General features: G+C 41.0%; 1 protein-coding gene across 1 annotated transcript in view; it reads right to left on the bottom strand.

Annotated features, from left to right (window-relative positions):
• Nucleotides 1-16,721, bottom strand: part of LOC113013154 (guanine nucleotide-binding protein G(s) subunit alpha) — a 35,907-nt gene that overhangs the window by 7,711 nt on the left and 11,475 nt on the right. Inside the window, exons 7-15 of the mRNA XM_026153833.2 lie at nucleotides 12,560-12,657; nucleotides 8,394-8,448; nucleotides 8,008-8,081; nucleotides 7,807-7,865; nucleotides 7,595-7,715; nucleotides 7,162-7,292; nucleotides 6,685-6,752; nucleotides 6,411-6,541; nucleotides 961-1,034 (exon numbers count right to left, since the gene is read on the bottom strand). Of these exons, the coding sequence (XP_026009618.2) occupies nucleotides 961-1,034; nucleotides 6,411-6,541; nucleotides 6,685-6,752; nucleotides 7,162-7,292; nucleotides 7,595-7,715; nucleotides 7,807-7,865; nucleotides 8,008-8,081; nucleotides 8,394-8,448; nucleotides 12,560-12,657 (811 nt within the window). The remainder of the gene's footprint in view (nucleotides 1-960; nucleotides 1,035-6,410; nucleotides 6,542-6,684; nucleotides 6,753-7,161; nucleotides 7,293-7,594; nucleotides 7,716-7,806; nucleotides 7,866-8,007; nucleotides 8,082-8,393; nucleotides 8,449-12,559; nucleotides 12,658-16,721) is intronic.

Raw genomic sequence — 16,721 nt, forward strand, 5'->3', positions numbered from 1 at the left:
CCACGCCCTCAGCCAAACGTTGGATGCTGCAGAAAAATTACTAGATGGGTGTCTTAAGTGCTAATGTTTTCCTTTTGTCTCTGTAGCAATTAGGTCTCTCACACGTTTCTTGACAGCTTAAGCATGGTTTTGGAAACTGATGTTGATGCAAGTGTGCATCAGTAACAGAGTGGGTGTATGGATCTTCTCCAAAGCCCTGCAACAATCAATCAGTGAACAGCCCACTTCAAACTGATACCACCACCCTAGGCCCTCACTTGACCCATTTCTGCAGCAAAAATGACACACCAAGGTAATTATCCAAGAAAATAATCATTACCGCTGGCACTGCAGCTCAGTCCGTAATTTCATAATCATTGTGCTTGGATACAGAAAAGCTGTAAAGGAATTCGGGTTGCACAGTGGGAGAAAACGCCAAATCTCCTGCCGGCTAGCTTATAATATTGTGAAATAGCATGGTAATAAGGATAAGCAATGACACCCTGATCGTGGAAAATGCTAGAATAGGGAATTCTTTGCAGTCGGGCAGTAGAAACGACACCGAAGGGGAGGTTAACTGAACCATTAGATCAAATCGAGGTGTTTCCAATGCTGTCAGAGTATAAAAGAGAACGTATGACAAGCAAATGAGAGAATTAGAGAAACGGTGCGGCGGGCCTGCCCTGACGCTGCAATGACAGCTAGCAGTTTGCCTTGTTGCTAGTGAGATTAGCTGGATGCTACTCCGGCGAGCTAGTTAGCACCGTCGCACAGTGTCGTTTCACCTGTCACCGCACAACTGTCGTACACACAATGTAGACTACAGCTAACAGCTATATCCCTCACGTTTTACCACAGCATATACAACGAATGGCACATTCAACTACTCAGTAGTGCAGAAATCGAAATACTGGCTCTCATTTACAACGTCTCCTGTGTTAGCTACCTAAGCTCGGCCCTGCCCTCCGCTTCTTCGGTTACCTCTGAATTTCAGTTCGTGTTGTGGCTCCAGCAACAGGACTTGTTCTGGTCTGGCCATGTCCCAGGGCTTCTTCCTGTCGTGACGGCGAGGACAACAATATTTTTTTTTTATCGCAGTTGGCCCGCAGAGGTGAAGCAAGCTGGCTCCCGAAGAAACAACCCGGCCGCCCTCGGTTTTTCTACGGGAGGGTAAATAAAGAGGGGGGATTTATACACGCACAAACACACACCGCCACTCGAACTGACAGGCTGGCTGACTGACTGCCACCGACAGCTGCTGGAGGCTAAAAGGTGCTACTGCTAACTTTACTAGCAGCGGAGACGAGGAAGGAAAAGGCTACGTCACGCTGTGGGCGGGACTAGCAGGTGACGTAAGCTGGTTTTTGTTAGTGCTGTCAAAGAAAGTCCAACGTTTAACAGCTCAGGACTGAGATAAGACAGCACTATGAACACTTCAGCCACAATAAAGATTTTACATTAAGGCCTAAAGCACTGCTACACATTCCTTAAAATGTTATGTTTTAATCTTATATAGTTTTAATAGTGAAAAATACAAACCATACCAGTATATGGAAGAAATTTCAGATCCTTTTTGCCATAGACCTTTAAAGAGTCCTCTTCTGGTTGCTCCCAGTAGGGGCCACCACAGCAGATCATCTGTCTTCATCTCGCTGTCTCCCTTGAATTCTTTCTCATACCAGCCATCTGCATTTCCTCCTTCACTTCATCCATGAATCTTCTCTGTGGTCTTCCTCTTTTCCTCCTGCCTGGTAGCTCCATATTCAGCATCCTTTGCATTAATACATATTTATACCTTCTCTGCACATATCTAAACCATCTCAACTTGCCTCTCGTTAGTGTCATATCTTCAAACCATGCAGTATAACAAGTCTCACAGCCACCTATGAAAATAATGCCAACCAAATTCCTCCAATAGGTCTGCGTAACCCCTCACCATAGGTAGACTTTGAATTAGGTAACACCAATTAATTCAGCCAGATTTGACAACCCACTTGAAAAATATGGAGAGGCTGGTCTGTGTTTTTCTTGGCTTGGTTTTTTTCCCCCTCCACATTTGTGTCCTATGTTTTTCCAAATAAAGTTCTTGCTGAGGGCCCCAGTTAGACTTATTCCAGCTCCTATTTTATATCTGTATCTGAATGGACTTAATTTAGCTCAAATTCAGATCCATCAGATATGAGTTTTCCCTTGCTGTGATTTTCTACCACCTTATCACATCCATTCTCATTACATCATGCTCTGCAACACCTTTCTTGTAGAAAATAACCAGCATATGGTTTTGGATGCTGCCTTCACTCCATACTTGCTCCAACGGTGACTTTGGCATCAGCTTAAACTTTGCTTAGGTTGGTGAGACCAGCAGAAAAATATTAGTCCTTTATTTATCCAGGTAAAAAGAAAAAAAAAAAAATCTCATTGAGATTAACAATCTAATTTCCAAGAGAGTCCTGAAAAAAAAAATAGGAAAAAAAAAAGCAAACTCTGCTAATGTCAAAGCTTAAAATTAATAAAAAGAAATTTTCACTAAGTAAAATGTTGAGTTTTTGGATACGGAGAGCTGGAGAAAACTTTTTTTTTTTTTTTTTTAAAAAAAAGAGTACAAACAACAAACATGTACTAGAAAAGTCTTGTGCATTGCTTCCATACACACCGCTTCAAAACACACCTGGTAAGTTCTGAAAATATAGAATCAACATGTCAAGTTTAAGTTTAGGTGCTTAATGATTAAAAAAAAATATATATAGTTTTTAAATTATCAGGGCACTCATTAGGAGGCTGCAATATTTCCTTTTTGACTGAGACCATGGAAACTGAGCTGAGTAGGCTTGGGAGTTACTTAATCCAGAATAAAACTAGGTAATTTTACCTTTAGATACTCACATCGGTGATACATGCAGGAAAATCATTTACACCAGGAGTGTCAAACATAAGGCCAGGGGACCAGAATCTGCTCAGCAAAGACTCCAACCTGGCCTGCTGGAAGTCTTTGAAAATTGTGCAGGAGGGCATAAATCCTGCACTTAAATGTATTCTCAGAAATTTTCTTTTTCCTACCGAAGACGACCTCCTCCACAGCCACACTCTAAGCAATAGATAAGTGCCAAAGTTAAGAGGTTGTCTGAATTAAAAAAAAAAAAAAAAATCAATGTGTCCACAGTCAAATAATAAAAATGGAAAGTTTTTAACTGAATTTTCTATTTCATAATTACAGGCCCGTCTAGGCAATGAGCTACCAGAACTTTGTAATTTTACACATTTGAGTCCGAAGAGTCATGTTGACACATTTCTTTATCACGTATAAGATATCTCAAGCAGTAAATATGCATTTAAGTTATTTTTACGGGCTAAAAGATTCTCTCAAGTACAGCCCTTTTAAGATCAAAGTGGGCGCACAGTTGGCGACCCATTGTGCTTTTCTACTTGTGCTACATCCTTTCATATTCTTTTCTTCCTGCCAGTCACTCTTTGAGATCATTATATTACACATGTACTTTGAGTAGCAGTAGCAATAAATGAATAAAGAGATAAAAAAAAACCAAACAAAAAAACCAAAAGGAGCTAAAGAATTTATAGAGCTAAACTTGAAATAGCAAATATGTTTGATACAACAGTGCATTCAGATCATACTTCTGATTGTAAAAGCTGCAAGACAAGGCATCTCTAATTTTTTTTGCTGCGGTGGGGGCAGGAGTAGGGGGGCGGGAATAAATAAATAAATATCAGCACTGTTAAAGATTAAGCGATTTGGTCCGATACGTTACTGATTTTCACAACGAATGTAGATCAGTTTTTTGGTTGGGAGCTAGAGACACAGGTAGATGTGCAAAATGTTCACTGCCATGAGGATTGTTGTTTTGCGAAGCACAACAGTCATAAGAATCGATAAGCTTGGATGCACTTTTCTCTAATAGGGTTGTTGATTTCTATCCCCTGAGTTGCGTAGAGTGTAATGACAAAAACATGACAAAGCAGTTGCTGTTTGCACCAAAAAAAAAAAAAAAAGAAAAAAAAAAAAGAAAAAAAAATTCTTTATTTCATAGAGCTCCTTTTCAGAAAGTAGACCCATATTTGATGTACACATTAAATGAGACTAGGGCACTGAAATGAGAGATGCTAATACTGTACAGGCTGCCTCTGCTGTGCAAGGCTAGGCAGGAGGACCCCCTCCCCCCTCAGCAGAAAAGAAAAACAAATTGTTCTTTTTTTTGGCCATTTTTTCTTTTTTTGCAAAAACAAGAACGATTTGTGTAGAAACAAGCAATGTTTTGCATCTGTCACCTCCCACTTATAACCCTTCAGTGTGTGGAAGAAAAAAAAAAAAAAATCCCAAACAACTTCAGTTGAAAGGATTAAGTTATAGCAATATGCACACCATCAAGTGTACAATTTGTCAAGGTTCATTTGATTCTAATAAAATACTTTAGAACCCATATAGATTTCATATTTATCTTTTTGGGGGTATATGGATCAAAAAAAAAAAAAAAGAAAAAAAAAGACATTAAATCATAAAGATGGGCTGGAAGGAAAAGGGTGGGAAAAAACCCCCAAAAATAACCCAAAAAAAAAACAAAAATAAAAAAAAAACAACCAAAAAACAAAAACCCAACCACCCCAAAAAACAAAACTCTACTAAAGCTACAAATGGTCATCCACCATCTCCAAGGAAAGGAGAGGAGAAAGAAATAGACTGAGAAAGAGAGAGGTGGGGATAAAGAAAGGGAGAGAATGTAAGAGCGAGGGAGGCAGGGAGAGGATTGGCCAAGCTATACAGCGCAGTATGACACCCACTTTAGCTCATTACACACGTACAGTCGTGATCAAGGCACAGGGATCTTCTAAAAGTTTTTTCCTCAATAAAGTTGTACAAAATAATACATTTTACAGTCTGTACAAGAATAATAGTTCAGCAGTAAAGTAAAGACAGACATACAAGGGAGGAGAGGAGGAATGGTGGAGGGAGGAATGGCAGGGAGGTGCAAGCACACAGGTGGGGGCAGAAAAAAAAAAGTCCCATTTTGTTGTGTTTAATATTCCAAGATTAATATATCTTATTTTCTCTTTAAAATGAAAGACCACTGCCAGGAAGGTAAAAGTGCAAATGGAAAAGGTGGCGGTGAAGAGGGTGGGCGAAAGATGGAGAACGTGTAGAGAACGGGTGACAAAAGGATGACAAAGAGTTGAGATAAAGAAAGAGCGCACAGGGCACAATGGCACAAAAGTCTACACAGAGAAAAACAGCTGTGGAGACTGTATAACAGGATGAGAGTTCTCTTTAACTTATATGGTACTGTACTGTTGAAGGATGCCCGTCGCCCTCTATTGAAAGTCCCATAGAAGTTGGCATTTCTGGTTCTTTTTGTTTTAAACTCAATATATCCTCCTCACGTGATGCTCCGATACCAACAAGACAAAGTCAGGTGGCTAAACAGTTCTGTAGAGAAGCCGCTGGCGCCCCGGTCAATCACGGCCGACACCTCCCATCAGAGAAACTCAAATCGCAGTTGGCTCCCATCCCGTTTTAGTGAACACCTGCTCGAGTGACGTCTCACCAACACACCCGTGGTCTGGTTAAGTCTGTGGTAACGCTGCTCCTCTGGGCTCGGCTGAGCTTCGCCCGTTTAATCTCAAAAAGCACCGACCCAGATAAATAGCCGGCATCTCAACGAAATGCGAGCAGGTACGTGCGTTGCCAGATTGACCCCCCTGTTGTGCAGTCCAGTAAAAAGCAGGTGAGATGTGTTGTGTGTGCGCAAGCAGAGCCACTGGATTTAAAGATGTCTCTAAGTGAAAGGAAGGTTTGGTGTACATGGTTTGAGTCAAAGTCCTGAGCACAGTGCTTGTTTTTTTGTTTTTTGTCTCTCTTAAATACAGTGTTCAGTTGATCTGCTGTGATATATTCATTCTCCATTTGCAGTAATTCATCTCTTTCCCAATTGCACTGAAGTAGTAGCTCTTAGTTTTCAGCCCAATCAGGGGAGAAAACCCCCCCCCCCCAAAAAAACCAAAACGAACAAAACTCAAGCTGCAGCTCCAACCCTCGCTGCAGGAAACTCAGTCCGGACTGGGCCACTTTTTTTCTGTTTTTAGGAAGGTGAAGGTAACGTGACGATAACATTATGTCGAAAGGTGAGGAGCTGGGAGTATGGCTGAAAGTCAAGACTGAAGTCTGTTTTACGTGTAAGCCCCTCAAACCCATCCGTCAAAAATTCTGCATCAGGTAGAGAGTTTGCATCAGGGGAATTTCTGGGTTCACGGCGTGTTTACTATAAGTGTGTGTTTTGGCCCCTGTTGTGTCACAAGAGCTCTCATACTTCTGCAGAAGAGTTCAGAGACGCAGGTTCAGGGATTTCTTTTTCGTCTTCCATAGTCCGATCTGGTTTTATCTTTTTGGCCTAACACCTTTCCTCTCCCATCACAACAGCTCGTACTGCCGCAGGTGCATCCGCTGGATGATGTCTCGACAGTCATTAAAGACGCGGCGGATGTTCTCTGTGTCGACGGCGCAGGTGAAATGGGGGTAACAGTAGTGCCTTCCATCTCCACTTGCTGTGCTGATCCTCTGTAGAAGAAAGGAAAAGTTACAAAGCAGCTAAACAACTTTTGTGCAGCAGAAATGTCTCCAAATTTTATTAAAGCATAACCCCTGCCCCTCCACTGCATACATTTAAAAACAAATCCCATGAAAGACAGCTACGCACTTACCAGGAACTCATCTCTGATGAAGTACTTTGCCCTTGTAACACGCGGATCTTCTCCAGGTTCTGGCGTCGCTGTAAGAGGAGACAGAGGCCAGTGACTAACTTCTCACCATATGCAATTTCACAGGTAGACAATTTAAACATGACAATGCAACAACTAGTAAGGAGGCACTACAACTCTATAGCAGAATGTGTAAGACGTAAAAAGAAGCTTTCCACCTCACAGAGCAAGCGCTTCACTACAAAAATCTTCTAGGTGTATCCAGGATGACCCCTTGTGGTGAATGATATCAAAGGTATCCTTTCAAATTTCTGGATGAGTTGTTGCATCGAATTTTCCATTTTTTAAATGATAAATTTCATTGATGAAAATAAAAATGTGTTTTCACGTCGGTATAATTTATTGTACTTAATCTTAACACACACACACACACACACACACACAGAGCTCAAAATCAGATGCTGTAATAAGGCAGCTCACCATCATCAGGTGTGGTGTAGCGAGCAAATTCTGGGAAGTATTCTTCGATTTTGGACTTCCCTGCCAACACCTTCTCTGCAAGCAGGTCCTGTTTATTTAGGAACAAGATGACAGAAATGGTCCGCAGCCACCTGAGGAAGACGAGAGACTGAAATAAGATCACACTGAAATATAAAACTGTTTCCAAGTGTGAAAAGACAAAGTTCAGTCAGCCAAAATAAGCCATAACAGGGGCCAGCAGATAACAGTTCGCTTAGGACTTGCTCAAAGTGTTCTAGCTTCGAAACCATGTTTGATAAATAACTTGCCTACCCTTGAGAGGCTGAAGTGCTGCGACGGCTTTCTGATTTCCTATGCTGTCAACTTAATCTCAGGATTCAATACAAAACAAACCACAAGTCCACAGGATGACAGGTTTGGCATCTTTCCTCACCTGTTGTTCCAGATATTCTTGAAGAGGTTGAGAGCCTCCTGTAAACGGTTGGTCTGATTGTCCTCTCGGATCACCATGTTGTAACTGCTACTGGCCACCACAAAGATGATGGCTGTTACGTCTGAGGAAGAGGGAGGAACAGCGATAAATCAGACACCGTGAGAGAAAAGGATACGAGTCAAGGGAAGTGAGAGGAAATAAACACCACTTACCATTAAAGCACTGAATCCATTTCCTGCGCTCATCCCTTTGACCGCCGACATCAAACATACTGTACAGATATAAATGTAAACATGGAAAATGCTGCCATCATGTGGAGAAAATGCATATGTACAGCTGATTTGTGTTTATATCCTCAGACACTGTAGATTACCTTTGAAAGAAACTGTTACTCTCCACCCTTTTTTACTTACTGGAAATTAACTTTGTCCACTTGGAATCTCGTCTCAAAGATCCCTGAAGTCAGTACTCTGCACCTCAGCAAATCCTGGTGAACAGGAGTGACACAATGTAACAACAAGGCTTTTATGTGCCAGATTAGAGTGACAAACCTGGAGAAACACTCACAAGATACAAATCCAACATATGGAATATTTGGACAATATACTGAATTTCAAAGTGAAAAATAAGAGGATATAACACATTTGAGTTTGGCACCAAAGGAGCAAAAGCATAACTTTAATATGTGACAGGGACCAAAATGTTAAAGTCCCTTCCTCATAAAATACTATTCAGGGGAAATAGTTGTATAGTTAAATGTAGGATATTATTAACTTTGTAGTGGAAGAAGTTCACCCACCTGATCTGTTGGAGTGTAGTCACTCTGTTTCACAATGTCGATCTTGTCTAGAAAGCTGAAAAGACGAGAGACACAAAAGGCAAGAGAACAGTTACCGAAGTAATACTATAGACCACACAGTGGTTTCATATTTGTAAGACTTGTACAGGTGTGCTCAAGGAGTCAAATGAGACAAAAAAAAAAAAAACCCCAAAAAAAACCCCCAACACTGGTATAATACCAGGCATGACTGTGCACTTTTTCCTCCAGCAACACTTAAGTATCATCTCTCATGTACATCGCCACAGCTGTGGTATTATATGAAATACAAAACCAGTTTGCCAGAGAGGCTGTCCGTGTGGTTTTGAGCCCGACATACTGAGACTTAAAGTCTCCAATAGAGAGAGATACCAATAAAACCAACTTTTGAATTTAATTGTATTTTTCTACAGCAGATGACCTTGAAGGTAGAAGCATCCTCACTGCTCACTCAATATGCAGGGAAAACACTGAAGCTGTTGTCCAGTATGCCAAAATGAGTCAATGTGAAAGCAGGGAGTGAGCATAGCTACAAGTGATCATGACAACTCAAAGGGCAGAAGACGATAGATTCAGGTTACACCCAGCTTGAGGAAACTAAGATCTTATGGAGAAGAGTACAGTGCATTCAGTAGTTTTAATATGTATAGTATTTAATGTAGCTTTTTCCTCATTTGCAAGAGAAGGTGGGCCTCCTGCAACATCTGCAATTATTTCACATTTGAGTAAAAAGGATGACCAAGAAGTGCTATGTTAAAGATCAGAACAAGCCGCAGGCAGCATTCAAACATCTTGCCAATGACAGCAGGTCATCAATATATCATGGAAGACATGGATGAACTAGGAAACAGGAAGAGGAAGTGGACAGTGAGAGAATCTTTGGGATTCTTTGAAGGTCCGAGCAACCACCAGCCCCATACGGAGAGGGAAGAAAGAAAGAGAAAAAAAAAAGTGTCCAGAAGGTAAGATGAGAGCACACACACAAGAGTGGAAGAGGTAAAGAAACAGAAGGAGAGAGACAGAATGAAGGTGTAGTGGCGTCTGTCTGACATTACAGAGCAGATTTCAAAAATAGCTCCCCAGCGCCCTGGCCTGCAGCACGGTTACCATGGAGACCCAACCACAGGCACTATTAATAGTCTATCAGCACCCAATCTCGTGCAGCTGGAGTAGCACCAGAAAGAAGACAGACTGATGGAGAAAGGGGAAAAAAGGAGGAGAGAAGGAAAGAAAGAGCAGGATGAGTTTGTGTTGTGTGCAAGGCGGAAGGAGGAGGGATCACAGACTGGACTGTACCACTTGAGTGAGGAAATCAACTTTTTAAAGATCAAACCGATCTAAAGTTCTCAATGACCGGATGCATTATTCACCAGGATGGATTTATTAGTAAAAAACAGTCAAGACTACAGGGTCATAGTCAAGAGCTGAGCAGCGAAGGTATCCTCCTCAAACATCACCCCCCCCTCCTCTAAGCATCCTCTGATCTGTAGATGACTCAGCCTCCGCCATGTTTGCTCCCAAACCCTGCAAACTGCAGCTGTTACACGACTCCTTCACTATACATTTTCTTTGTGGTTTTACCTGCTTTTGTTTGGAAAAAAAAATATAAACTGGACAACTCTGACCCATAAAAAGTACATTTAGGACCCCCCTTAATCACTTAACGTATGCACATCCAGATTTTAAGATTTCAACCAGTGACTCCTGTCTCAGCTCCCTTTTAAAAGTCATCCACCTTTGTTAGGATGACTCCATACTCCTGACAGGTTATGATAACTTTGCTGTTTTTATTTGTAGCAGATGCAGAGTGCTCCAAGTCTCGTCAGTGATTTTTAGAAGTCCGCAGGTATTTAATGTATCCCAAAAATATGACCCTTTAAGTTTTATTTCAGTGTTTATCAGGACATGAAAACTGCATGTTTAGAAACACCACTCGAAGACTAAGCTGTTTTAATAATAGTGATGCACTGTATCAGTCTTAATTCAGCAAGAGACTCGTTTCCCTTTATGCTGAAGAGCTTTGATATTGTCGGACTTACTCCTAATCGAGATGATTTCTAGCTAGTTTTCCCTCATTAATGCACTGAATCAGCATCGTCAAATCTAATCTTCTCCACTACACAATTGCATGCCAGCATTTTCACATACGACCACACTCGTCATTTACATGTGTAAGGGTGCGTTGGTGCCCGCACATTGGGAAAATGAGAGGAAACAGAAGGAGGGCGTTTCTATCTGCTGGGTTGATTTTAAATTAGAGCTTCATGCAACTTTGTTTATAGACTAGCTACTTTACCTCTTTTCCTGAACTTTGAGTCAGTGTGTGTTGTTGAAAACATGCAGTGTGTGGTGAGGGTATGGAGAAGGGTTCAGAAAAACAGAATCAAGTCTTTGTTAAGACTCAAAACAAACGTGTCACAGTCAAGTCAAAACATTTGGTTGAGTTGTTCATCTCAAACTCGAGTATGAGCACCGGTTACAGTATTGAAGTCCATAACTGTATGTAGAGGTGGTATATGCCGATATTACCTATGAGCTTTCTCCTCTTGATGGGAAATAAACTCTGGATCTCATTGCATTTAGTTTTTAAATCTTTTTTAAAGCACAGTTAATATTATGTAGGGTGCATAGTGCTTCCCTAACGAGTAGATTTTTTGGCAATCTCTTAGGGAGCAAGAGCATTCATACTATCCGGTCTTTAAGTCTGATATTATTAGCCGTTTCTGGGTCCAAGCTACACTTTAAACAAATATAGCAGCATCACAGAGTTACAATTTTGCCTAAATTCTTTCCTCTTTAATAAAATGCTCAATGTGACTGCTCTACCAGGTGTAACAATTAGGTTTAACATCCAGGCATTCACCATAACAGAGCTAGCAGGGAGCTAGAGATGGAAACCATGGATTGAGATTTCTGAAAAAATTAAAACTTACAGCTCTGCTATCACAGCCGACAAAAATGAAGACAGAAAACTAAACAACAATGTTTGCAGGGTTACTGAAGTTGGGCTAGCTGGTATATAATGTTGTTCTATGTCACTGCTAGCTACACAGCTATGATTTGCATAATATAAACACATTAGTACACTAAAGTTGGAAGATGAATGCCAACTTTTTTCCACTCAATAGAAGATCATGTGATGGTTCCCGATGGTTAGGGATAAATGCAATTGCATATCAGGAAGGTGTAAACAGACTAAACTTCAGTCAGGAGAACAACTGAGATAATCCATTCAAAATATGAGGTTGGTCATTAATATACTACTGCATGGGGCTTTAGTTACATCATAAGGTTTTAAAAGCTGAGCTTTAAAAATGAATAGTGGTAATAAAAGTGACAGAGGTCGACAGTGATCACTGAATTTTTTGTTTTGGGGGGCTTGCTCAGATGACATTGAATAAGATACAAACCAAAAACAAAACCAAAAACAGCCTTAATAAACGCAGAGTAGTTTGGACCTGGAAGCAGGGTTCATACATCATCACTTAACAACCGGATTGACGAGGCTAGGGCTCACATTGCTATCATCTAGTTTTGAGTCCTTAGTTGTCATTTAATCTAAGGAAATAATTTAGCCAGATTTAAGGAAATTAAGGTAAAATGCACTTTTCTATAATACACGGTCTCATTGCCATATAGGAGTCATGAATTGAAAAAACCCAACTAGTATGCCTTACCTGCCATGAAACCGCTTAGTAGCGCACATGCTGGGATCAGGATGAGCATGTCTACCCCAGATTTCACCCTACTTATGCTTTAGTCATAAAACCGGAAGTATTAGAACAAATACGAAAACATACTTCAGTCTCTACTTCTTTGTCAATAATGCAACTGTTCATCCTGCTTGTAACCGGCTTCCAGCAGGACCTGACACCATCTCAAGCTGAAAGGAGCCGCTCTGCTATGCAACTTCTAGGATGCCCCAAGTACACAACATTTGCCTCAGATTACTAGTAATAAGCTTCTGTAACTCAAAGCAAACAAAACAATAAATAAAAAAAAAATGACAATTAAAACTACACCAACTATAAGATAACCACACAAAATGGCACCACATGCACAGTATCAATAAAAACTAGAAGTTATCCCTCACAGAATCCTCACATTTATAAATCACGTCACCATGAAGTTGAACTTAAGTTACTTACTACTGTGCACAGTCGATTAGCTGGTACTCATTGGATCTCTCATAGCAAGCCCGGACACCTTCGTCTTGCCACAGTGTCTTTGCGTGATCGTAAAACTCCTGAGAACAAGAAGATTTGGGGAGGGAGGGGGGGGGGGGGGGAGGAGAAGATGAATCATACAGGCAGAACAGGAGAATTGAAGCATCAGCAAAAGTTGGACATTGTTAGTAATCATGTTTATCATGAAATTACAAAAAACAAGTTCTGTGTCACTGCAGTGGAAATGCGAGACAACATTAGAACCACTGCATGATTAAACAGGATTGAGCAACAGCTCATGTGCTTAAACATGTTTCAAAGTAGGCGATTGTGTGTATTCCTTGTGCATGTTACACTGAACATGACATGAAACGGGGGGGGGGATGTGTATGTGAGGGCACCTCCTGCCCAGCGTTTCTGTTGACACCATATGCAGTGTACGTTGTGCCTGGGCGATGTCTGTGTGCACATCTTTAAAAAGGTAAATAAGGGTGCAGATTCCGACAGCAGACAGAGACTTTGTGACATGCAGATATCAAATAAATGAAGCATTTATCTTTTTTGCACTCTTAACACCTTTGCCGATTTCATTTTAAGGAAGTAAAAAGTTGCAGAAACAACAGCAACAACACCACCTCTGTGTGTCACTCACTGACCACTTTGAGCACACCCGTTAAACCTGACTTGAACTGTCCGGAGCATTGTACATGCATGCTTCTTAACTGGCTTCATGGTGGCTGGTGGTGTGCTGGATTGCATTACACGGCATGTTCCCAATATTTTGTCCACTCCATTAACATACATGAAGAAACATTAGGCAATGTCAAGCACTCCGGTACACCACCAGCCACTATGTGAAGCCAGTAACAAAGCTGACTTGTCGCTTCTTTAATAACATCAAAAACTGAAAGGGTGCAAGCTTTGTGAAGGTGGAGTTGATGTTTGAACTGTTGCTCAGGCTTACAGTAGATTTTACGAAATGAAGTGGCAACACTATGAGAATCATTGCTATAAAAAAGGACCATTGCAGCATCCAAACCCTTCATCCTTAAAAAACACGCAATACATATTTAGCACAGTTTTTAAAAATGGATCATTCGGTCTGCTGCTCCTGAACCTCTCATCAATGTCACAGAAACATGGCCATTAGTCAGGTGACTCTGCTCCTAGATTTAAAAAGGAACAAGTTTGATTTCCTTAGAGTCTTCCAATCCCTATGAGCACACTGTTGAGCGTTTTGACAAAACCCTGTGTCTCCACATTCCTGATCAGGGAGGTTTTCCTCATGTACAACAGCGTGTTCCCCGTGTGTGTGTAGCTATATGCACTGAAGCTACTGAAATTTACTTGTGGCTGTAAGGTGGTAACACCTGTTATTGCTGACATATCACCCCAAAATAACTTAACACAAACAGCACAACTAGTTTTTCTGCCGATTTAGATGCCCACTCTAAACACATATAGTATATTCTCCTTCATTACAGCCAAATTCATTATATTGCTCATTTACATTTTTTTTTTTTTTTTAAATACCAGCATCTGTGCTGTGATATTGACATTTAATATGAGAGATGCTGCTTCTCTTACTGCAGATTTCTAGGCATCACTAGATTGTGATATGAAATATGTGACTGTTTGATCAATAACTGCAGCTAGTTGCTAAACTAAGAAAAAAATCAAATTTGATGCACTCATTTAATGAAAATAAAAAAGTTGGGGGGGGGAATTAAGAGCAGACCAACTGCAGTGACTCAAAAGGTATTTTCTATGTGCAGAGCCATTTTTAGCTCATCTATAAACTAAACAAATGCAGGTCAAATATATCTGGTTTCTCCTACACTACAGGAACAAAGGTATTGAGTCACCTACACTTTACACCTACAGGAGCTGTTCAGCCTTGGAAACCCATGCCATGTAGCTCCTGGTGCACAGTTTGTGTGCTGATGTTAATGCCAGAGTTTGGCTGTTACTGAGTCAGCGGAGTGTTAGAGCCTCAGGACTTGACGACCCTGCTCTGCCACTTTGAAGCAGAGTTGCTGTGGTTTCTAAACACTTTGACTTTGCAATAATACTACTTCGAGTTCATGGTGGAATATCTAGGAGGGAAGAGATTTCATGAACTGATTTGCTGCAACAGTACTATCCCTAATATAGCACCATGCTCGAATTCAGCAAACTCTTTAGACTGGCTCTTTCAGCAGTGTTTATAAAGTCAGACTGCATGGCTAGGTGCTTGATTTATACATTTGGGGCGATTGTGGCTCAAGAGTTGGGAGTTCGCCTTGTAATCGGAAGGTTGCCGGTTCGAGCCCCGGCTTGGGCAGTCTCGGTCGTTGTGTCCTTGGGCAAGACACTTCATCCGTTGCCTACTGGTGGTGGTCAGAGGGCCCGGTGGCGCCAGTGTCCGGCAGCCTCGCCTCTATCAGTGCGCCCCAGGGTGGCTGTGGCTACAATGTGGCTTGCCATCACCAGTGTGTGAATGTGTGTGAATGTGTGTGTGTGTGTGAATGGGTGGATGACTGGATATGTAAAGCGCTTTGGGGTCCTTAGGGACTAGTAAAGTGCTATATAAATACAGGCCATTTACCATTTGAATTTGAAATTTAAAGTGTTTACCAAAATCTACATAGTGTACTAGAGTGGGCAATAGACAAATGGCTGTGTTGCACATAAACACTGGAATTTGCTGTGTGTAGCCATATGTAGGAAGTCATCCAATATTTACTTAGACACCAAGTCAACGGCACATTCCTCTATTAATTTACACTATGGGCTGCAGAGATGAGACATTAACAAATGTGTGATTCAAATTGCAAACAAAATTTGCTCTTCACATTTTACAAATGAAACACTCATTCCATAAACTCAGTTAAAGTTAAGAAATCTGACTTGGTAACAATTAGTGCAGCCCTCAAGTCATCATGTAATGGAAAAGTAAATGGGTTGGACTTATCTTATCCCAATCATCCAGCAGGCAGTCTACAATAATGTACCTGACAAAAATAAGGATCTCCAATCATTTTCAATCTGCACTGGATTCAATTCCTCGTCTCCATTAAAGTCCTAAACCGGTTTGACCGTGGTAAACGGCTTTAAACTATTAATGTTGGAATTCACCTGTTCACAAACCTGCATGCGTCACGTGTGGGCACGTCCGTCCTCGTAGCTCTTTACAACTTTACCAGCACTCTGCTTGCTGAATTAACTGTAATACTCCCTCCTTTAAATTAAAAATGAAATCTAACCTAAACATTTATAGTGGCAGGCGCACAAGGGCACTGTTAAAGCCAGTTTAAAAGCAACTGACTTCCTGCAAACTGATTCCCGTTTCATCCTGATTTACCATTAGTCTTCATTTCGAGATAAATTAATAATGTCACAGTCCTGACTGGAAGTGATGATGTGCCTATGACGCTCACCACCACACACACTTTTCACCATCATGTTTTATAACTTGGAAACTATGCCATGCTTGTCATAAACAAGTCATCCAACCAAACAAGTAAAACTACCATAAACAAATAATTGCTTCCCAACAGCTCAGAATGCATGGAATTCATTGGGCAGCAGGGTGATTTAGTGGTTGACGAGAGTGGCTCGTAGGTTAAATCTCTCAGATTTGAGTCCTCTGACAGCTGATTTGTCTTAATGAATTGTTGCAGAGTTAGATTTGCTGTCTGCTTACAAACTACAAATCACTCAGGGTAAGAGTGTGAGCTCAGTGCCACTATGTAAATAAATGGGTGTCTGGTGAGGATCGTTACTTGACTGAAACACAGCTGCCCCTTTAGTTTCAATATTTCCCACCCCTATTTATCATTTATGAACTTTATTCAAAATAAACAGAAGTAACAAAAGCTTCTTCTTGAAAAGGTCATACAAGACTGAGTGACCTGAAACCTCAAGCTCAACAGGTGGCTGTAGATAAACACTGACTAATGTCCACACTAACATTTTAGTGTTGAGTGCATAACTTACTTCCCATGCATTGCACTAGCCCTCAGACTTTTGCAAATGCTGCTGAGCTCCAGCACTGCAGTGCAGTGCTAACTACTACACCACCAGTGCATGGCGGCATACCAAGTGTCAGTTGTCTTAACATACACATTTTCAAGACGGACAAAGACTCCCAAAAATAATACCA

This window comes from Astatotilapia calliptera, chromosome 20, assembly GCF_964374335.1.
Source record: "Astatotilapia calliptera chromosome 20, fAstCal68.1, whole genome shotgun sequence".
Classification (NCBI taxonomy): Eukaryota; Metazoa; Chordata; class Actinopteri; order Cichliformes; family Cichlidae; genus Astatotilapia; species Astatotilapia calliptera.